General features: G+C 41.0%; 1 protein-coding gene across 1 annotated transcript; it reads left to right on the top strand.

Moving 5' to 3' along the window:
* On the top strand, positions 1 to 22,873 carry LOC128477896 (5-hydroxytryptamine receptor 7). Its single transcript, XM_053458104.1, has 3 exons — positions 1 to 307; positions 1,566 to 2,015; positions 21,417 to 22,873. The coding sequence occupies exons 2-3, from the start codon at positions 1,612 to 1,614 to the stop codon at positions 22,186 to 22,188; spliced, it is 1,176 nt and encodes a 391-aa protein (XP_053314079.1). The 5' UTR covers positions 1 to 307; positions 1,566 to 1,611; the 3' UTR covers positions 22,189 to 22,873.
* Positions 22,874 to 23,735: the final 862 nt, after the last annotated feature.

Raw genomic sequence — 23,735 nt, 5'->3', positions numbered from 1 at the left:
TCAGGCAGCAGCACAGGAGCTTCTCCATGGGAGAGAAGAACCAGGGCTGGGAGCTGGTGTGATGGACAGTAAGGAGAGCTCTGGACAACACGTGTATGCATGGCATATGAGAGCTTCTCTGGACCAGGAGAGAGGACCTCTGGACCAACACCTTCTCAGCCACCTGAGGACCTACCTGACAGTAACTCAGCTGGGCTAAGATCCCTGGGGCAGTGAGGAGCCCATGCAGGTGTGGAGAAGATGACCATGTCTGACCAAGTCATTAGGGGCATCTCCTGCCAAGCACTTGCCAGCATTCCTGTAACAGGTACTTGATACAGCTATAGTCTGTGGCACTTGGGGTAATACGGTTGCATTGTGTGTATATTACTTGCTCACCTCATCTATTGTAAGTTACATAAAGGTGTCAGTCCATTTGATAACAATGTTACTGTCAGGCATACCTGGGAACTGTCAGGATTTGCCCCCAAGTCTCATGGTTTTTACCCTAATCTGTGAAGTTGACCCCTTTATATTCTACTTACTAGACCATTATCTGTCAGTGCCATTACATAGTTGAAATCCCTGCTTGAATACAGGTGACTTCAGAATATCTCTACCATCTGACAAGTCAAGGGCTGTATGGTACTAAGTATAACCATCCCCAATTGGAATCAATTGGTACATTTTAGCATTCAACTTGAGGTATCTCTAGCTGCTAATACTACCTATCTGTTTACCCTTTGTGTGCCAGTGGGTTACCTATAGGGCAGCATCAGGTATGAAATAAGGTGAACACACACTTGTATATCTTATCCAAATACCAACAGCTTTACTCTGTACAGCTCTGGAAAGACAAGCTCTGATGCTGCAGCTGCTGCACATTACAACTCCCATGACTCCCAGACCATCGTTGATATCATTGATGAGTTGTAGTCTGCCATAGCTAGAGTGCCAGCACTTGCCTTTCTCCACCGGTGACCTGAATACATCTGGGGGGGGGGGATAAAAAGAATAATGTCTTGTCAACTTAGTCTTTTATATGTGGGTCATTCAGAAATTCCCTTACATAAACCATTGATTCCGAGCAATTTTAATACCCTGTTACATTCACGCAGTAATGCTCGGGACAGCAGAGATTGCGGGGCCTGATGTGTTTAATAGGAGATGACACAAAACCAGGTTGAAACTCTGAAAGTGTCACTTGGAGTGGAAGTAATTTCTCTGCAAGGAAGATCCCTGTGGGAGTTTTTTTTTTGCAAGGAACAAAAATAAGGCAATAAAAATACATTATGTCCTTGAATGTTTCTTCTTACTCTGGCGTAGAGACAATCACTCTACCTTTCTTTTGTCTACAAGTCCTATCAGCCATGTTGCAGTGGGAGTTGTAGTCCAAACAGCCGGAGTACAAATGCTTGCTAGATTAATAGCCCTTAAAACTTAGTCCTAAACCATTGTTATTTGCCCTTACATTGTCTGCATATCAGTATCCGAATCCAAGGCAAGTAACCACTTAGGTGGTCAAGTTGAAAATGGTATGGTCCAGTCCAAGCAGATGACAGAATTCAATCTCTTTTTTTACACAGAGCAGAACCAGCTTGTCACCACCAGAGCCCACTCCCATCTGCATTCATGACTGACAGACCCTTAATTACAAGTGGACAAGACTTGGTCAGTCTCAACCGAACCAACTCTACTGATTGTGGAGAGGAGATCCTACTCTATGGAGACACTGAGAAGATTGTCATTGGGGTTGTCCTTTCCATCATCACCTTGTTCACCATTGCCGGCAATGGTTTGGTGATCATCTCCGTCTGTATAGTGAAGAAATTAAGACAGCCCTCTAACTACCTGGTGGTGTCCCTGGCAGCTGCTGACCTCTCGGTGGCCGTGGCTGTGATGCCTTTTGTCATAATCACGGATTTGGTTGGTGGAAAATGGCTTTTCGGGAAGGTTTTCTGCAATGTCTTTATTGCCATGGATGTCATGTGCTGCACAGCCTCCATCATGACTCTGTGTGTAATCAGTGTGGACAGGTAAGAGATATTGTAATGTTGACACATCTGATGTCTATACCACGAGTGAATGGTGCATAAGCTGACCACAAGTGTCATCTGCTGTGAAGTTTATTTGTATGGCTGTGCTTCTTCACCACAGTGGTCACCACTATCTGGGAGTCCATGGGGGGTAAAGTGCAGCCTTAACGATCCCCGGTTGAACTGGTTGCTTCATATTTTACCCCAATAATTGTTCCTCATCAATAATCCCTTGGATCTTGTGGCCTCCATGTCTTAATCCCAAGAGCTTCTTCTACACGCAGGTTTCTCACGGTGAATTATTGTGGTGCCAAACCCCTTGATAGGACTCTCTCACACATCCATGCCCCCAAAAAAATAAAATAAAATGTGAAAATCTTCAAAAACTGCTTTACGTAACTATGACTTCCTTCCTTCCAGGTATCTTCATTGAGTCAAAGACCCAATTTGTCCAATTTATGGGCATCCTTCTAGGGGTTACATTAAAAAAAACAGAGGCAATCAGCCTTTAAAATATATCTTTAGATCATCATTTTACTGCTTCGATAAAGAATGGAGACTTTTGATATCTCCTTAAACCAGTTGAACCAAACCGTGGTCTGATTTGGATTGAAATTTTTATCAGTTTGCGTCTTTAGAAGAAAAAAATAACGTAACATTTTGTAGCAACAGAAGGAACAAGAAAACTGTTTCAGGGAGAAAGAATGTCTGCGTGGAGGAGTAAGAAGATGTGTGTTTGACGACGTGGAAAGAAATGTCTTAGTTAAAGTGTAAACGAGGGATGTTTAGGATGTTGGTCCATTAAAAGGCGTTACATGGAGTGAGGCACATGGGGGAGAGAGGGTCTGTGAGAGCGAGGAAGTATGAAGGAGAGAGAAGCTGTTTGTGAGAACCTGAAGAAGGAGATGTACTAACCCGTGATGAGCTGGAGAGCTTTCACTCCATTGAGAGAAATCTCTCCATTTAAATGATTAATATTAATGAAATATGCAGATTGTACGAGCTGAACTGTTCTTATCTGCATTCTTTTGTCAGTTCTCCTATTATAAGTTGAACTAAGCATCACTCATCTGCGGAGTGAGTGAAGACAGGCAGAGACTCGGTCTCTCTCATGGTATCTTTCGTATACACTCACTTCTCTCATTCCTTAGTAAATCTCTCCCCGGAGTGGTGCGTAATCACGCTGTGTGTGTGTGTGTGTGTGCATGAGACGGTCAGTGAAAGGAGGATGAAAACACAGAGTGAGAATTAAAAAGGAAGAAGAAATTAAGAAGGAGAAACAGTCTTTACTACCTGTTTCTACCGCTGTAAAGACTGAAACCTTAATCAGCCGTTGGTCTCGTCTTAGATTCAGGAGCCGTATGCCTATCCCATGCATGTCTATATTCCCTCACTGTATTACCCTCTACCACTTCTGCTAGGAGGCTGTCCCATGTATCTACCGCCTTCTCTGAGGATAGCAATGTGAACAGAGAGACACAGGGAAAGACAAGCACAATGTGGGTTACATAAACAATCCAGAGCTTATTTAGAAGTAAATAATAACAGCAGAATGAGTGAAATCTAGTAATTATACGATACTTGTTTCCCTGGCGCTCAGCTCTCCAGCGTATAGGAACCAGTCAGTCAAAGGGAAAGCGGGAGGCAGGAAGACCCCCAACAGAAGGCTCGCCCCTCGCATTCCCATCACACCCAGGCAAATTGGACCTCTGATTTTAATGGAATCAAGAGAAAAAGAGATAAAAGGACAAAGATCCAAGAAAACGACGAGTAGGGAGAGAAAAAGGATAGAAAGAAAAAAGTGTTCCTCCCTCATCTGGCACTTAAAGGGTCAATGCTAAGAGGGTTATTAAGCGTAGACGGGTAAAACGAGTGGAAATGTGAAAATAAAGCGCTGTGACATATAGGAGGAAGTATTAAGAGGATTTACTGCCCCCTCCGCGTCATGTTGTTCAAAATGAAGCCGATTACGGTAAAAGCCCAAGACAGGTTTAATGGAAGCTACTGAGTACCTTATACAAAACATCCAAGTCAGACCTCCATTGTACAGCACGGGGGGTCGACGTCCCGTCACTGAGCTGGGGGGGCTTAATGGATCCCAAGTCACTTAATGTTCAGCTTCCCTGCGTTGTCCAAACACATTTTCCTTTTCAATTTGAAATTGACCATAGTTTCAAAATAATACATTTTCCAGCTCTATCCAACCTATAGAGCGCTGTTTACAGATGATTATATATGTATTAGAGAATAGAGACCCATGGGAGCAGCCATCTTAATTTCCTGTTCCCAGGATCTACATCATTATTCCTCCCCATTCAGTTCTCTCTCTATTGTGAAGATGCTGCTTGTTGTTGATTGGTTCACGCAGCCTTGGTAAGGGTGGGGAGAAGAGAAGGGAGAGGACGTTAGAAGAGGATTTTAATCAGATAATGCTAATTCTGCCACAGGATGCCGGAGATCACGTTTTCCATATATGGAGTTTTTGAAACAAATATTTCCAAAATAATGACAGCGATTGAAGAACAAAAACATAAAGAACTATAAAGGTTATAAAGAAATCAGTTTATTGATGCTGAAAGCCCCTGCCCTGACTGTTCATACGAAGGATCTGATAATGACCGGGGATCTCGTCATCTTACATGCCATGATACGAGCCAATCAGCTGCATTTCCGGAAGAGATTAAGGAGTTAATTAAGCCATTCAGCCACAGATTTTAATTCATCGAGGACACGTTTTGTTATTGGCATTTGAACACAATAAATACATCCTTAAAAAAATCCAGTTTCAAAAATGTCAGTCGTATCCAAATTGCAAATCATTTTCCCATTTGCTGTAAAATATTGGCAACAAAAAATAATAACAAAGAAAATGTTAGTCTGCCATAGCTAAAATAGTCCCAAATTAGCTTTGTTCTTTCATGTAGTCACAATGTATCGCTCGCTCAGCAGTTAGTACAATCATTTTTTTTAAAATAGCCTTTTTCCAAATATTTTTGACATTTACTGTATATTTTATAGAATGCTGGTTACACAGAGAACGTAATAGCAGAATAGGAATTATTTTTCGGTAAAAAGTCTTTAGTACATTCAGAAATAAGCGCAGAATGCATGCCATAGGAAATAAGAAGTCGGAAATGTTTCCCATTTTTTTGTTAGGCATGCCTGCGGCCACCTGTGATACTAGCCCCACCCCATGCATGTGGTTAGCCCCACCCAACCCCACCTACATATGCAGCTAGCCCTGCCCCTCATTAAGCAAACCCCTCCCCCAAAGGCCAAGGGCTTTGGGTGGTCTTTTTGCTTTCAAGCCCATTTTACCACCAGATAAATCCCCCTCTTTTAAGGATCGGTTGCATCAAAGTTTTTTCCTTTATGCAAAATCTAACAACGCCTCCATTTCATGCCCCCCAAGCGTCCCTGTTTGTTATGACCAGTCCCTCTATGATCCCCAAATCCTTTATCTTCCTTATGACCCTCTTTTGTAAAAATTTTGGTTAGAGAAATGATTTTGGGCCTTGTGCACAAGTGTAGTATACAGTAAATACCCCATGACTGAGTCAGAGTGCGGGGGTATGACATCATTTACTGGTGCTCAGACACAACCAAGATGGTTGAAGAAAATGTTGAGACCAGAGACTCGCAGGAACTTAACCCTGTGTTTCCCACCCCCATGTTCCTTAGACTCCGCCTCCTTACTCAACCCCACGACTTCTCTCTTCCATAAGGAGCATGAGAGGGAGACGTCTTGCATCTCCTTAGCAGTTAGGCTGATAATGGGCGGCATAATTTATAGTTTTTATGTTTCTAATTCCGAATTTTTGCATGTAGACTCCCCGCGCCGAATACCAAATTTAGGCTTAGACAGACAGACAGATAGATAGACAGGCAGAGTAGCTTTGTTAAAGGCTCTGTTCATCCTAATCTGTTGAATGTGACTTTACGTGACTCTTCCGCTTCGTGGCTGAGTTGCTGCTGTTCCTAAACGGTTACACTTTCCAATAGTATCACTTGCAGTTGGCCGTGGAATATCTAGCGGGGATGAAATTTTACAAACTGACTGCAAAGGGGGCATCCTATCACAGGGCCACGCGTCCTATTGCAGCCCCATGCGTCCTATCACAAGGCCACACGTCCTATCACAGGGCCGCGCATCCTATCACATCGCGGCACGTCCTATCACATCGCGGCACGTCCTATCACAGCGCCTCGCGTCCTATCACAGCGCCTCGCGTCCTATCACAGCGCCTCGCGTCCTATCACAACACTTCTGTCCTATCACAGCGCCTCGCGTCCAATCACAGCCCCATGCTTCCTATCACAGCGTCACGCGTCCTATCACAGCGCCTCCCATCCTATCACAGCCCCATGCGTCCTATCACAGGGCCGCGCATCCTATCACATCGCTACATGTCCTATCACAGCGCCTCGCGTCCTATCACAGTGCCATGCGTCCTATCACAACGCTTCCCATCCTATCACAGCGCCACGCGTCCTATCACAGGGCCGCGCATCCTATCACATCGCTACATGTCCTATCACAGCGCCTCGCGTCCTATCACAGTGCCATGCGTCCTATCACAGTGCCATGCGTCCTATCACAACGTTTCCCATCCTATCACAGCGCCACGCGTCCTATCACAGGGCCGCGCATCCTATCACATCGCTACATGTCCTATCACAGCGCCTCGCGTCCTATCACAGTGCCATGCGTCCTATCACAACGCTTCCCATCCTATCACAGCGCCACGCGTCCTATCACAGCGCCATGCGTCCTATCACAGCGCCACGCGTCCTATCACAGCGCCACGCGTCCTATCACAAGGCCACACGTCCTATCACAGGGCCGCGCATCCTATCACAGCGCCACGCGTACTATTACAGCGCCACGCGTCCTATCACAACGCTTCCCGTCCTATCACAGCGCCACGCGTCCTATCACAGCGCCACACGTCCTATCACAACGCTTCCCGTCCTATCACAGCGCCACGCGTCCTATCACAGCGCCACACGTCCTATCACAACGCTTCCCGTCCTATCACAGCGCCACGCGTCCTATCACAGCGCCACGCGTCCTATCACAGCGCCTCCCATCCTATCACAGCGCCACGCGTCCTATCGCAGCCCCACAGTGACTTCACTGAGCTCTTCAGAATGACCCATTTTTTCTGCTTGGTTGGGTGCTCGATTTTATATACCTGTGGCAATGGGTCTGACTGAAACACCTGAATTCAATAATTAAGAAGTGTGTCCCAATACTTTTGTCTATATAGTGTGTGTGAGTATATATATATATATATATATATATATATATATACACATACATACAAATATACATATATATACATACAAATTTACACATATATATTTATCTATACCAATATATATCTATCTGTATATATATATATATATATATACAGTACACATATAAACACACATATATATAAAGTGCATGATGGCTTTTCTGTCCTGCTCAGTCAATTATAGACTGATTATAGAGAGGTATATATGGGCTTTTATAACATCACTTTCACAAACTTAAAACCATACATCTGATTACTGTGTTTGCCGAGCATAAAGTGTCAGCAGATTGCGGTATACGGAGGCGGGCCGCGGAGATAAGAATTGAAACAAACAGAAATATTTCCGTTAATATTTACTTTCATCTGTCAACAGCCAAGCTGCCTGGAACTTTTAAACAAATAGAAATCTTTGTTGTTTTCGTTAGTGGAAGGGAATTTTTCTATATAAGGCCTTTGCTTCTGCGGCAAATAAAACAAAAGTCTTGAAAGACAAAAAAAAAAAAAAACATTCTTCAGAAATTTGAAACAATGAATCGTTATTTTACCAAAAGAGATACAAGATTCACTTTTATAGTAAAAACAATATTCTAAAGTCCCTCTTTTAGACCCAAACCCCTCCATCCCCTTTTCCCGCCCCAGATACCCCTCTTTTCTAGTAGCTGATCAGTTTTGCCCTAAAAGCCCCAATAATGTGTATAAAAAACAGCAGGAAATATCTTAACAAATCAAACAATGTACAAAAAAACATATTAAATCAACTCTAAATGCTGTATTTAGTGACAATAGGCTTACTCATATATTAACACGTTCATTTAATTAATTTAATTTGATATTTCATTTAATATTACTATATCAATTTAATTCTAAATGCCGTATTTAGTGACAGTCGGTTTAGTCATATATTAACATGTTAATTTCAACAATTTAATTTGATATTTAATTTAATATTACTATATTAATTGTATTCTAAATGCCGTACTTGGTCACCGCAGGCATTGATATATTTTAATATATTCATTTAATTTCATATTTAATGTCATTATATCAAATGCCTTTATCAGGTATCAACAGGTCAGAAAGTGATATATATATATATATAAAGTTGTGGTAAAGCCCACCCAAAACGATCCCTCTTTTGGGGATTTTTAAATATTAGGAGCCGGATATTAATGATTTATTTAATTTTAACAATACTTCTAGACTGGCTTAGGTTTCCATTATCAACCTTCTCAGCTCACACGTTCCTCATAGCAAATTCATTATGGAATCATTTTATTAACCCCTTAATGACAAAGCCTGTACATGTACGGGCTCAAAATGCTTTGTTTTCAATGGGTTTAGGGTTTAAGGACCGCCCCATTGTCCTTAAGGGGTTAAAATACATCTGTAATGCCACCTCATGTCGGGACACATTTGGTTTCATTTTGTAGATGACATCAGCAGGATTCATGCTTATTATAGAACATTTCAAATGATACGTAGGTTGATTACCTAAATATACAAACTTTTAAAGCCTCAGATAACTCCATTGGACCCGATGAAAGATATCGAAATACATTAAAATAGCTTAAAAAAAACCCTTGCTCCCAAAGGATGGGATTGTTAAATATCTGGAAAGACTAAGTGAGCTCAAACTGCCTGGCATAGAAGAAAGAAGAGAGAGAGAGAGGGGATAGAAGAGAGACATTTAGATACTAAAAGAGAACGAGAAGAGGAGAAAAGAGGCCATAACCTAAAACGAGAGAGTCAGAGGCTTAGATTTGCTTTACCGAGAGGAGGCCAAACTCCACACCACTCCAGATATTATTCTTAGACTTTGGCCAATGTTGATTGTTTAAAATACAGATTACTGGGGTTGTGAGACGTTGTAGAGCGTGCTTAGTAGCCTATAGTTTGTGAGCAAGTCTTTAGACGCCACGTTAGTGCACGCTCGCCCTCTAACAATCCAGAGTGTGTGTACTCCCAGAGGACAGAGAAGAAGTCAATGGATGGACCTCAAACAGGCCAACGATCTTCAGCCTGTGTCTGATCAAACCCAGATTATGATTCTACCTTTTAGCGGTAGAAAGGGAGGAGGAAAAAGACTGAGGAGCGCTGGTGTAGCTAAAAAGACATCGTTACTATGTATTGAGTGCTTAATATGTTACAGTATAATACAGAGGAGGTAGAATAAAAGCTGTCAAATAACAAGTAACAGTCTACAGACCGTTTCATTAGGGTAGGATGCATTAGGAAAGGAGCTCCCTGTTCCACGAAGCTTACATTCTAAGTAGTAGTAGAGAGCGGGCAGAGCAGATACAATGCAGGACTTCTGACAGTGGATGTGAAGTCTTACCAAACACACCGTTTCAGGCTTTATCTCCTCTGTCATTTTAGTCTTTTTTTTTCTTTTCGTAGACCGTGACAGGTAATTATCGCTCAGCCATGAAGATTCCAGAAAAACAGGAACATCATTTTACTGATCTGCAAAAGACAGAAGCAGATTTTAACGTGAATTTCATCATTTAAACCATAAAACATTTTTTTTGTTTATTTAATCATCAGTTTTACCTTTTGACGAATGTAGGCTGAATTTCTCCCCCAAAATGCTAATAAAAAGTCATTTACTTACAGACAGAATATATGATTTACATGTATCATAAAAAAGATTTATTAATGATAAATGATTAATTACAAATAATACTTACCAACTTTCCCCCGCTCAACGCCAGGACCCTCCAGCTCACGTGATATCCCTCCTATCTCTTCCCACGATAGATCTGCAGATCTGCAGAGTTGTCTTATTGCCCTGCGTTCACTTGTGCTGGGGCAATCCCACTCAAGGATTATTTACCATTTACCTTTTTTTTCGGGCAAATTTTATTATGTTCCATGTTACTTTGTGCTCGTTTATAGGACTTACCTCTTAAAATAGGGGAACTTGAAAGTATTATACAGTACATAGACGTAAACCTCTGGTGCCATTGTGTTTCCTTTTCTTTGAGGCTTTCATCCTTTATATTCCTATTTTTCCATCCCTCACCTGATCTCTGCCCAAGAAGTAATCACCTTTGCTTTTAAGTTATGTTCCTCATGCCGTCCCATTTGATACCAGCGCAAAACAGATGAGTTTTTGTTTGAATCCCTGGTTCAAAACAGTTCTCTAGCTGTCGTAAACCTTTCCGTGATGCTTGGCCATCAGTAGAAACCGTAGTTGTAGCTTCTTAACAGCTGAGGAGTTGGTGGCAGCCAAACCTCAAAAGCTTTGTGTCTAAGTGGCAGCAGCCAGTGTCGTTCTACAACACCTGGACCCCTTTCCATTGGCTTTTCTTGCTTTGACGTTAAGAGACTTATCTTAAAGAGTACAAATTGATGGCTAGTGGATTGGCCGGCGATGACAACGTGGCCCTGACACTTTAAGACCCGATCACCTAAGTACGGCCAACTGCTTGACACACGTGGCCATACACTACGTTTTTCATGGTCATGTTCCGTGCGGCCGGGCGTATCCAGCATTTGCTCGGTGTGCCCGATGGCCATAAATGTTCCATATTCAAAGAGACCTACAAGATATATATATATTTTTTTACATTAAAATCAAAATTTTTTTTAAAGCTTTCATCGTGAATGAGAGCAATGCAAAACAAAATGAAAACATAATAAAAAGTTAAAATAATAATAAAAAAAGAAAAAGTGTAAAAAGTTTCTATACCCTTGTCAGTAGAAAAATACATAAAAAAAACCCTATTTTTTATATTGCGGTTGAATGATGTCGCTGAATATAAATTAGCTTTTTTCGTGAGTGCCCCTGTCTTGTAGACCGCATGGGTCGCGTGAGCATAGTTTTAATGGCCTGGCCACAGTCATGGCTTCTAGCTTCTCGGCTTTCTCATAAAGTTTGGCTTGTTTATTCTCCTGAACCGGCAAATTTATCATTCATTCTTTTGATGGCGTCTTTGTGATTTCAGCAGAGGCACTCAACACAGCGGGAGAAGCTACAAAATTAAAACTTGAAAAGCTTCCCAATTATAGCATCCTCCGCACACCATACTGCTCTCCCTTATGCTGTGTAACATCCGGAATGCGAGGCAGATCAAAGTTCCACTTATCCTGCTGGTCCTGGGAGCTGGAGATGAGGCTTCACGCCGAAATATTTTAATGGGTCAGCAAGAGAGTTCTTTCAAACATAACATCGTTTGGTGGGTACATTATTGATAACTGGTTTAGCTTTTGTACAAAAGTTCTGCTAACATTCAGAATCCCAAAGATATATTTTACACTTTTCAAAATCTTTTCATCTGAACAACAAATCATTGATATAATTACTTCTCTTTCCCTCGTTCTTCTCTCTTTTCCTTTGTTCGCTCTCCCTCCCTATGTTCTCTAACTTTCTTCTGTCTATCCTTTTCTTCTGTCTCACATTCCTTCTTTTTTCTCACCTTCTTCTCAACAACTGTTGTCTTCAGTAGCTACTTTTTTATGATCTTTATTGTTTTTGTTATTCTTTCGTACACAAAAGGTATATAAATACCGGATCATTCTATATGCGTATGCACTGTGTAAAAGAAAATAAGACATACAATACTCTTCGTCAACAATGATCTTGAGCCATTGTGAAACATCTTCTCTCTTAAAGACGAGGAGCATAAAACTCAATACCTTTACAAACCAAGACATCGCATTTCAGCCAACTGGTCGTCCCTCACCTGCGGAACCATTCCCAAATAAATACATTTCCAACTGGCCTTATAGATTTCTTTCTTTCTTTCCCAATTTTGGACTAATCCAATCCATCTATCCCAATTTTGTGTAGCGCTTGCGTCTTCTGATGCCTCTTTCCATTGGTCGTTCTTCCAATTTCTTGCGATTAAGATTTTTGTCGCAATTAAACATTGGATGGCCATTGGATAGTTTGGATTTTACATAGGGACGGCCAGTTTAGATACAATAAACTCGTTTCAGGTTTTTGTTGGGAGTGTGACATTTCCTAACTTTTGCATTATTTTTAGAGTCATATTCCCCAAAGGTCTGATCTTAGCACAATGCCACCAGACCCTTCTCAACATTACATCTCCAACACCTGCCCTCCCGCAAGGAGTGTATTTTAGCTAATTTTACTGGTACGATGTACCGCCTGTTTATTAATTTATATTGTGTCTCGACTAACGAAGGACCATGTACTTCTTTATTGACTCTTTTGAATGCTTTGTACCATTCATCATCTTCTATACTGATATTCTTCTTCTTTGTTCCAAGTTTTGATGGATGTTGGAATTGGTTTCCTTAATGTTTTTTTCTATCAGTTTTAATACGATTTGTCATTATTTGTTTTGGTCTTGATATTTTGAAAACTGCTCTTAATAGACTATAGATCTCATCTTTTAATACTACACCTTTTAGTCAGATAGTTCTTAACTCTTAAGTAGTTAAAGATCTCACGACTCGCAAGATTAAAGGCTGTTGTCAGAGTTTCGGAGGACTTGATCTTATTTTCCATCATCTCTGACATAAATGCCATTAATTAGTTACTTTTACGGGGCCAGGACCTCTTTGTAACCCCTGCCCCCCTTTCCTCTCCTTATTTCTCCATTTTTTCCAACATCGCCAACATCCCCAATGTCCCATGCAAGATATATATATTCTAAAAATGTGTTTTGTACACATGTACATTTAGATTCGTACGCATTTTAATGTTAACTCATCCTCCTTCATTCTCTCATGGTCCTTTACGCTTTTTTTCACTCGTATTCTCTCACACTCTCATCCAGTCTCCCATACTTACTCTGAATGTCTCCCTAACTCCTCCGCCAACCGCTTCCATGTCCCTGTCTCCTTGCCACCCAGCTCAGCTTCTTTTTCAGGAATCTTCTTGCTCTTCTGTCTTCTTTCTTCGTCCGCTGCTCCAAAAAAAATTCATCTTTCTTCGTCCACTTCTCCATGGACCTCTCCCGATTCCTAATCGGCACTTTTGCAGAAGTTCTGTCTGCTGTATTGTGTGATCTTTAGGTGCCTTGACTATAATGCATGTGCGGCCGACGGCTGAGGGTGTCGGAGCCAGGGTGGCAACATGTATGAACATAAGAGATTAAAATTTAACTTTTTTCCCCAAACTCTTGCATTTTGCATTTCTGTACACAAAATAAACCAATGTGAAGAAACCCACCTTATGTGTATACCATGGGAGCAGCCATCTCTACTCTCTGTTCTTTTTAACCTGTACAATTATTTCTCCCCGTTACTTTATATCCCCTCCCCACTGTTACCCTTTAATTTATAAACCTCCTGTCTGAGCTGTCTCAGAGGCCATGGACACTTTAGGTAATCCGGAATGGAGACAGAATATCTGCTAAACTTTACGGACCAATATTTTGAGCTTAAAAAATAGTTTCACGGTGTTGTTTGTAAAATGTATTACTTGATAAAGACATTCAGGACAACCTGACGGGATTTATTTCAAAAAGCTGACGTAACTTTAGAGCCAATCTATATTTTGTTAAAGCGCGTTTGATAAATGGACACGGCCTTGTCAAAAAATCAATTTTTTTTTTTTGCAGCAGACCGAGGCAATTATATGAACAAATAAATAAACTGCTTTTTTTTCTCCATAAAAACATAATATTTATTAAAATAGTCTGTGTGATGTCAGTTTCTGTAACTGAATTAAAGCAGGGAGGAAAATGAATGTTGTGCCCACAATTGATTAGTTCCAAAAACGAGAGAGGAATCTCAGTTTCTCATCTTATTCCTCTCTCCATCACACGTCCTTAACTATTTCCAGCATCCACACCATCGGGACAAAATATGGCAGTATTGACATCTCTGGTACATTTGTGCAAGTGGACCAAAAATAATTCAGATAATTTATTATTTTTATTTAAACATTTGGTCCATTTATGTTCAGACAACAAATTCTGTTTCCTGCGCTTTCGGTTCTGACAAAATCCGGAGGGAGTTTTCCATTCTGGAAAAAAAATTAATTGTCACCCTTGTTCACTCTCTCATGCTCTTTCATTCACACTCTTACTCATTCTCTCTCATGCTCTCACACTCATACTTATGCTCGCTCACACTCTCTCACGTTGTCTCTCAATGCCACCCTACTTTCTCTGTCAACCGCTCCCATGTCCCTGTCTCCTTTTCCAAAGCTCTGCTTCTGCTCTTGACTCTTCTTGTTCTTCTGTCTTCTTTCTTTGTCTGCTTCTCCTTGTATCTTTTTTCATTGTCCTCCTCTCTGAGAATATGGCCTCCCGGTGGACTTCTGTAAAAGGGTGGAGCCTCTGGACACACCCACTCCCCTAATTGGAGATAAGCTGTCCCTGTGGTTCTTCCCTTTTGCGGAAGTGCACTGAGAGGTCAGACTCATGCAGATAGAATCGTGGAGAAAGAGAAGCATTTCTCCACATCTCTTTCTCCGCGATTCTATCTCTATAGTGTTCTGCCCACCCAGGGAACTTTGTTTTCATTTGTTTCGTCGGGGGCCCTCCTTCAGAATGCACATGTCTATTATCAGGCAATTCAGGGAAATTTAGTTTGCAAAAATTACTCAGTACATGATTCAACTGGATGGTCGAACGTGGGCTGTGTAAATCTGGTTGTAGTAACAAGAACCACATTTTGAGTATCCTACAAAATTCCACAATATATTGTGGCCCTCTTTCTGTCTACTGCAGAAATTTCCGGTGAGCTGTACCTCTAGTTCTTTAAATTCACTACGTTGTTAGTTTCTCCTTCTTCTTTTTGAGAGAAGGGCATGAGAAGGTAAAGTAGAAAATTACAGATCAAACATAATGAGCGTGAAACGACATTTGGAGAAAAGGCTCAGTATTATTGCAGTAACACAAATATGTCATGAAGCCCGTGGAGGTGACCTCGGCACAGATTGCCATGATAATGAACTACAAATGTCAAGGTTGGTAGCGGAATAGTTTTTAGAGAAGGTACCGCACTGACACCGCTAAACCATGATCGAGCGTTACTAGAAGTACATTTCCCAGCAGAGCGATAGCCCAATCATCCATGAAGATATTATACGGCTCACCTTGAAGCATAAAACACAAAAGGGAAAGGCAAACAAAATGCTTATACATTATATATGAAAGCGGGATGGTGTGGCTAATTAACTCGGCTTTTCTACAAGATAGGGATAATTTAATTATAATACATCATCCTGATAAGTCATAACGTTTTCTAGACATTAAATAGTAATGCTTACGAGGTGAATCACTGGGTTTTAATGAATTAGTTTATGCAGAAAACTATAAATGCGGTAAACACTTTGGTGTACGACTTTCTGAGCTCCCGCAAAACCTACCATGGCTTGGGCGACTTCAGGTCGGATAACTTAGAAGTCTTCAGGTTTTGAACTCCTCCTCCTTAGGGTAATATTTGTCCTTTTCTGGGTAGAGAAACGTTATTTCGTCAGAAGAGGTGATTGTTGATGTCTTTGTCCCACCTAGTCCCTGTCCAGTCCCCACACATTAAATATTGTTTGGGCCTAGCCCTGTCTCTTCAAAAAGCTAGCCCCATAGGGGAAGGAGAGCTTGGTCACTCAACATGGGAGCTGGTCACGCAACGGCCCAATTGTACAGTCACATAACCTATGAAGACCTCAGAGGTCCTGCTTTCAGATGTAGGATTTTTTAATGGAGAATACTTTTTATGATTTGAGATTTAGACCCAAAAAAAAATCAGAAATATTTGGAAATCTGACTCCTCTGATGATTATTCACTTTTTTAACTAAACCAGACAGCAAGGAAATGGCTTTTGACCTTTCCCCTGTCTCATTGGCATCCACATAAAGTGACAGGATTTATGTTTCAGAATACTGGAATGATGCAAGCCTGGGGACGTGGTCGACAGAAGGTGTGTGTGTCAGTTAAATGGACAAAAAATATTTTTCTTCATGACACCCAGTGCCGTATACAGTCAGTCGGTGTTGACGCAAACCTGGTTTTATGTCATTTTGTTCAACTAAACTTCCTTTATCTGCAGAGCTAGAGGCCCTGTCAGTCATGTGTCATTCTGGGGCACTTTCCCTGCTCAAACACCACTCTGTCAGGAGTTACCTCTGTAGCCGCAAGTGGGCCGCGTCATGTAGGCTTGTTATGCAACTCATCCTTCCTGTTGCCCTTGGATGAACACGGAAGTGCCCTATATAACGCTGGGTCTTCTCCTGCTCATTGCCCTTGGTTGATGTATGTGTTAAGGAATATTCGGCCTGCTTTCCATTTGACTGTGCTCTTGGTTCCTAATTTTGTTTGGTTTCCACAATTCCGGCATCCTGACTCGGTCTGTCTTACGATTGTAATCCTGCCCCACAATTTGGTTTGTGACGCTTCTTGTTCTGGTTTTTTTCCTGGCCTGACTTCTGACTCTTCAGTACGTGTCCTGTTCCCATGGACCATCGCTGTCTTCTCCTGGGATCCTGTCTCGCTCATTGGTTACACACACTGATTTGATTCCTTATGGCAATGCTAATGAAGTCCATTCCTTCATAGTCTTTCAGTAGTCAGCGTGTCCGTCTAGGTGATTAAAACAGGGCCATTCTATTGTTTACCATAAGAGAGTGATGATAAAGAGTCAAGGCCTAGTAGATTGGGCTCTGATAACAGAGTGAGAACTCATACAAATGCCTAATATGCAGCTGCCTGAAAACATTAGATTACATAAAAACTATATTTGTTTGGTGCCGAAGAATTTGGGTGAGAGTTACCTTTTGTGCATGGTCACTGGTTTTTGCACGTGTGCAGGGTGCAATTTAGGTTCTTTAGGATTCAGACAAAAAAAAGTGAACTAAAAGGAGTATATCGATTTAAATCCTCAGTACATTTATGATAAATGCTGTATGCCTGCCAGATCTGATGACTCCACATGAATTTGGCGTTAGTTGACACTTCCCTATTTGTCATATCCTGAATTGGATCACTAATTCACCAAACTGATGCAGTTCAGAGGAGCAGATGTGGCGGGGTTAGAACGCTTCTTATCGCACAACAGCATCAGACTGCAATTCCTGTGCCGGCCGTCCAACTGAAGTCCACGTTGCTGCGATACAAATGAAATCTCTTACTTAAACACTAGAATGCCTTTCACTTTGTTCCGTGTTTCACTCAAATGGATAAAAGCTGGGAGCACAGATTAAAGTTTCCTTGATCTCAAATGCGGCAATATAGTCTGTGAGAGCCGATAAGAGCCTGTGGGTAAATCTAGTGCAAATTATTTTTTATCAGAATCTTGACTGCTTAGGCCTATAGCCCGAAGAAAATACCCACCCAATACCCAAAATAAGAGACGAGACACAATTGTTGTGGGTAGGGCATAGGCAGCTTCAGGAAGGCAAAGAGGGAGATGATCCCCCTTCACCTTCCTTTAACCCCTAGGGCCCGCAACAAAGTTGCAAGGCTCAGCCAATGAGGACAGGGGACGCTGACAAGCCATTCAGGCCTAGGCCAGCAGTCATTTCCCTCTTCGTCACTGGTCCAGGGGGTCCCTTTTCCATACAGATGGAACCCCAATAATGCCTAGTTACAAAGGGGTTAATGTGCATTATTTGTTGGTGAGGCAGATTAGGACACTGGGTTTTCCCTTTAAGCAATTTGTAAACCCAGGCTTCAGAGGAGGGCTGGAACCTTTGGCCCGAGAGGAAGGTTATGCCAAGTGGCCCCATCGGCCCATTTTTTGTGAGGCCCTGAACCTCTTCACTCCTAAATCTCTTCAATCCGGCACATTCTTGTAAATTTACGTTTCTTCGTACTTAAAGTCATAGATTACACGAAAGAATTACGCATCTCATTTCCAAGCCTCAAATAGTGAAGATGAAGAAACCCAAAACAGTGGCTATTGAAAAGTGGTATTTTAATGTTCTTTCACAAATTGCAGCTGTTACATTGACCAATCAGGTCCTATTCACTAGATGGTGTTATACTGCCGTTATTATTTCAAGGAACTGAATGGTAATCTTTCCTTTTAGAATTACCAGGCTATTCACTAAAAAGCTATTTTAAACAAAATGCTGGCCATTTCAACAGTCATCAGTAAAGACAATCGTCCAACCTTCTCGATTCTACATCTGATTGTGTGTGTGTGTGTTAACTTTTTGTACTATTGTCCAGTTATCATCTGCCTCATTGTTTTTACAGCTATTGAAAAGTATTGTTTTCAAGAAGAAAAAATGTCTTCCTACTGTGAGGCTGTAAACCCCAGGGAGATGATTAGTTTGGAATTTGGGTACAGGTGCTATGCAGATTATACATATGGGTATTTGGGGTGGAGCAACTGGCGAGCAGGGTGGGCCAATGCTCCGTTCCCCCATACTGTGGAAAATCCATGCCGGCTTTTCTTAAGAGGTTAGAGGTCTGCAGGATCCGGTCCCGGATTCCTATGGGGCAAGCATCAGGCACAGGTGCTGGGCATTAAAAACCCCTGGAGCCTGATACTCAGGGAGACTGTTGGGGGAAGAGGAAGCTCCCTGCGCTCCCAGGGCAAGGAGAGACCCTGAAGAAGACCATCCCTGAGCCAAGTGAGGCAATACCTGCCTGGACATTTTGTGTGCTGTCTGGGGGAGGTTTTCCAGAGCCTGGCTTAGCTGGGTCTGGCTGGGAGGTCCAGTTAGTGGGTGATTAGACTGGTCAGTCTGGCCCAGCATAGTATAGTTAGAGAGGGCTCCAATCGGGAGCTAGGTCATTTCTTTTTATGATTTTGTTTTGGGGTATTTTTGTTTGAACAGTTAAAAATAAAGCGCTGTTTTGCTGCAAGTTGGTGTTCCTGAGCCTGATTGCCCTAGAGGACCGTGTTTAAGACCCTTAACTGTGGCATTTTATGGCCCTCATGCTACAGGGTTCGTCACACTACTTCCTAGCAAAAGTAGTTAATCCAGTGAGGGATTCCCGCATCGGACAGGCGTAGATATAACGTTATCCTAAACATAAGAGAAGGCCGAGTGATTCCAGCACTGGAAACCAAAACCAGTCTCGAGACGTATATTTTAAAGCTCTGGCATCCATAAGATTAATTTGTTTGCTATGATCCCTCAGAGATGACTGCATCGGTAACATACCTGGGAACTTCTGAGCTCCGGCTACCCGGGAGTCTTCCCTTGCGGGACATTGCCAGGCTTTCCCACTGATGTCAATGGGTGGTCCCAATGATGTTGGGGGCATTCCCGCTGATGTCAATGGGTGTTCCCACTGACATCGCGGGAAACACATCTCCACTTAAAGGGAAAATGGGCGGGGAGCGGGGCGTGTCAAGACCTCGCTCAGGCGACCCGGAGGATTCGGGTGTGGACCTGCGCAGGGCGTTGTAAGGGGCCCTCTCCGAAATAATGATATACTTACCTGGTAAAAGGTCAGGCTACCTAGGTCTCCTCCAGTCCTTCCTGTGGATCCTAAATCTGAGTTTGAATCATCAGGCCAAATCTTCTTAAGTTCACTTCTATACATATAATGTCTATAATATATCTTTTTATGATCAGGATGTTATCATGTCCTTTAAGGTGCCCGACATGGTCTACAAGCTACATCCACACTGATTACCTCTTTAATACCTGGTTATTTAATATATATACATTTAGATTCGTGTTATGTGCTCATAAAATGTTTCTTTCTTTTAATTTTAATTTAATTTATGCGAAACGGCATCACACTGACACGTCCCCCTTTTTTTTGCCTCATTTTAAACGGATACCTTATGGTGATTGTATCAGGCTTCTTGTGTTTATTAGCCTCTTTGCCCGAAATTAGAAGAAAAAAAAAAACAAAAAATGTTATTGTCAGAAAACATGAATTATGGAATAAATACGCAGAACTATCCGAAATTTCAGAGTAGAAATAAATAATGAAAATGTAGTATTAATAACGGTATGAAGTGGTAAACATAAATGGCTCTGATTGGCTAACACCGCTGTCATTTTAACACATTTTTAAATGATTTTTTAAAGGAACTGATTATAATTTTTTTTTTTATATATTAAACTCATATATAGTAACCGAAAGGTTTTGATAAACAGTGACCTGCCGTTTGATTAGCAGAGCCTGGATCTTTTTGTGATAATGGGGTTATTGAATTAGTTAAATACGTAAGATATTCTACACTCACAATTACTTGTTATCTTCTCCATAACTGAGTCAATCTGATTTAAAGGTCCCCGTATTCCCAGTGCTATCATTCTGTTTTCCTATTAGAAACACTTAAGTCAAAATTGAAAGCTAGAAGATCTTACATCAGAAGAACCGACTTTGGGAGTCACGAAAGTTAACGTTACATCTTTATCTCTGTTGGCCCGATGAAAGGCATCAACTACCCATTTTCTATGAAATAGGGCTATAATTAAATCTTGTTCATAAGAGGCACAAAATAAGCTGAAGTAAACAAATCTGAAATCCAAAACGCACCTTCGTAAGTCGTCTCGGTGAAGCACGGCTAGATGTTCCGTGGGACAAAATGGATCTCATTATGTATAATAATCGTCTGTAATTGCTGTTGCTTAGTTCCCGCTATTGTTCACGGGATAATGGCATACGGTTCGACATGACAATTAAGCTTATTAATCGTTTGCTATTTTTTGCTATTTTTCAGCTTCTGTATTAGGTACCTTCCACAATAGATTTATTTTTATTAATTTTTTTTAAAAAACTTGACTTCATTGGCTTTAATTTGCGTTATTCCATGCTTTTCACTAAACCCATGTTTTCGTGAAAAAAACTCACTTGGAGTGTTTTTTCTTTGAAACTTTTATAACATTTTCTGTAAATAATAATATTTGCCATAATTATTGTGTACTCTTATCGAATTCTGCGAATTAAACCCAGCCAGGTCCTATCCTACTGCCATTCTTGGTCTATGAGTAAAGATCATTAAGCTCTGTCTTAATTCTGTTGAGGGACAGAGGTAGAGGAGACATTTGGTTCCATTTGTGTTCAAATCTTTCTCATCTTGCCAATAGACCAAGCAAAAAGAAGCACAAAGAAATGCCCTGCAGTACACGAAGGTATGGGGTGGTGGTGGGCGTCCATTTTCTAATATAACGGAGCAGTCATGTTGACATAAAGTATCTGTCCCTTTAAAGCATAGTCTAGATATCTGTTGAGTATGAACTTTTCTAAAACAATTCTGTCTTCACAGGTACCTCGGAATTACACGACCTTTGACATACCCAGCAAGACAAAATGGAAAACTTATGGCTAAGATGGTGTTCATCGTATGGCTCCTCTCTGCCTCTATAACCCTTCCGCCATTATTTGGATGGGCCCAAAATGTCACAGTGGAACAGATGTGTCTGATCAGCCAAGACTTTGGATACACAGTCTACTCAACAGCTGTTGCCTTTTACATCCCAATGACCGTCATGCTTATAATGTATCAGAGGATCTTCATTGCGGCTAAAATCAGTGCCGAAAAGCACAAATTTGTAAACATCCCTCGCCTGTATGAACAAGAGGGAATATATTGCTTGGAAGAGAAGATTCCACCCAAGAAGAACTCTAAAAAGAACAAAGCAGTAGAAGAGTTTGCCACCTTGTCCAAGCTGATACGACAAGATCGTAAGAACATCTCCATCTTCAAACGAGAACAGAAAGCAGCCAGGACCCTTGGGATAATTGTGGGAGCCTTCACGTTTTGCTGGCTGCCATTTTTCTTGCTCTCCACAGCTCGTCCTTTTATCTGCGGTATAAGATGCAGCTGCATGCCGCTCAGATTGGAGAGGACACTCTTGTGGTTGGGTTATACTAACTCCCTGATTAACCCCCTGATCTATGCCTTCTTCAACAGGGACCTGAGGACTACTTTTTGGAACTTGCTGAGATGCAAATACACGAATATCAACAGAAGGTTATCAGCAGCTAGTATGCATGAGGCGCTGAAAGTAACAGAGAGACACGAGGGAATTTTGTAGGGTTCTAGAGGGTTCTACTTATCGACTTTTATCGACATTTTACACAACGTGACTGTTTTGGTGTCAAGCCTCCAAAAGACAAGAATGTCCAGTGCCTATTACATGGGACAGTGCTTTACGGTGAACAATGTATTCAAATCTTGTTTTATTCTTTCTCCATTATATAAATATTTAATATTTATTAGTTTCATTTAATATTTACCACCAGGATGTGAAAAAGTACCTTTGCCGTTGCTCACCAAGAAGAACCGCATTCTGTGCTTGAAAGACAGCTCTTATTATGTACAGAAACGTTCGGAGAAAGCAATTTATACTTTATGCATCAGTGAATTAGCTACTTCTAATGCAGTGGCCATTAATGAATGTAAATGCTGTGTGTTTTATCTTCGCTCTTAATTATTGTAGCTTACAGGAGGGCAGATTCCACAAAGCAATTCCATTAAAAGGTATTCATTGGAGTCATTCTGATAATTCTCTTTCCACCCCCCCCCTCAATATTTTGGAGAATTGCTTTGTAATACACAGGTATATGTATCGAGTCATTTCACAAATGAAATGACTAGACACATATACCTATCTCCAAAAGTATGGTGTCAAAAATTAGAAACAGTGGTCAAATAAGATCGGTATGGGTGGCAGTGATGAACAATTTTTCGAATAGACTGAAAAAACTGCATATTATATGAAATATAACCCCTACGTAGTTCAGTTATAATGCGATTTCCTAATCTTTCAGACCCTCGGACCACTGTTGTAACAGGAAGGCTTCTAATCTTATGGCAAAGGAGTATCTACAATCCGAAATGAATAGATTATCCAATAGTGAGAAAGAAAGCCTATTAAACTACGTTGCAAGTGCTTTAATATGCATTCTTCAAACATAGGGCAAAAAAAAATAAGTACTTGTATTCAGGAGAAGCTGCAGCTCCAGAGCTGCAACGGAACGTACCCTCAATGGAAGAGCTTTTCGAGCATTCGCGTAGGGGTCTCATTATACCCCCTCTGGAGTAAGTCACCTGTTGGAAAGGGCAAATGTATATGATGATATTCCCCACATGGAAAATTAAAGTGACCCCTCGGCTATCCTATATGTATAAATTCCTAGAGAATTAACAAAAAGAGATTCCAAATGACAAATACCTTATTATTGTATGTAAAAAAAAAATGTTCCTATGTAAAAGTTAATGTGTTTTCTAAAGCTAAAAAAAGTATACGAGTGATAGAGGATATTTCCTTATTTTACACTGATATACATAGGATGCTTCGCTTTAACCGGTGTGAATTTAACTTAAATTCAAATATAGCCACATGAATCTTATGGTGTGTTAAAATGTATTGTTTGTATAAAAGGATTATATACTTTTGGGGGTGGAAAAAAGTATAAAATTTAACAATAAAGATATAAAATCGTGAAAAAAAATCTATTTGAGTAGAAAAAAATAATGGAAAAATATAATGTTCAGGATTTCTAGTGTTTGATAAAATTGTATATAAGTGTTTAGTGGCATGAAATGAAATGACTGGTTTCACTTTCATGTTAATGTGAT

Source organism: Spea bombifrons, chromosome 1, assembly GCF_027358695.1.
Source record: "Spea bombifrons isolate aSpeBom1 chromosome 1, aSpeBom1.2.pri, whole genome shotgun sequence".
Classification (NCBI taxonomy): domain Eukaryota; kingdom Metazoa; phylum Chordata; class Amphibia; order Anura; family Pelobatidae; genus Spea; species Spea bombifrons.
This window is presented reverse-complemented; position numbering and strand designations above follow the sequence as displayed.

Coding starts and splice junctions, on each gene's coding strand:
- LOC128477896 (XM_053458104.1), top strand. CDS start 1,612: ATGACTGACAGACCCTTAATTACAAGTGGACAAGACTTGGTCAGTCTC. Junction 2,016..21,416: donor TGTGTAATCAGTGTGGACAG/GTAAGAGATATT, acceptor CTGTCTTCACAG/GTACCTCGGAATTACACGAC.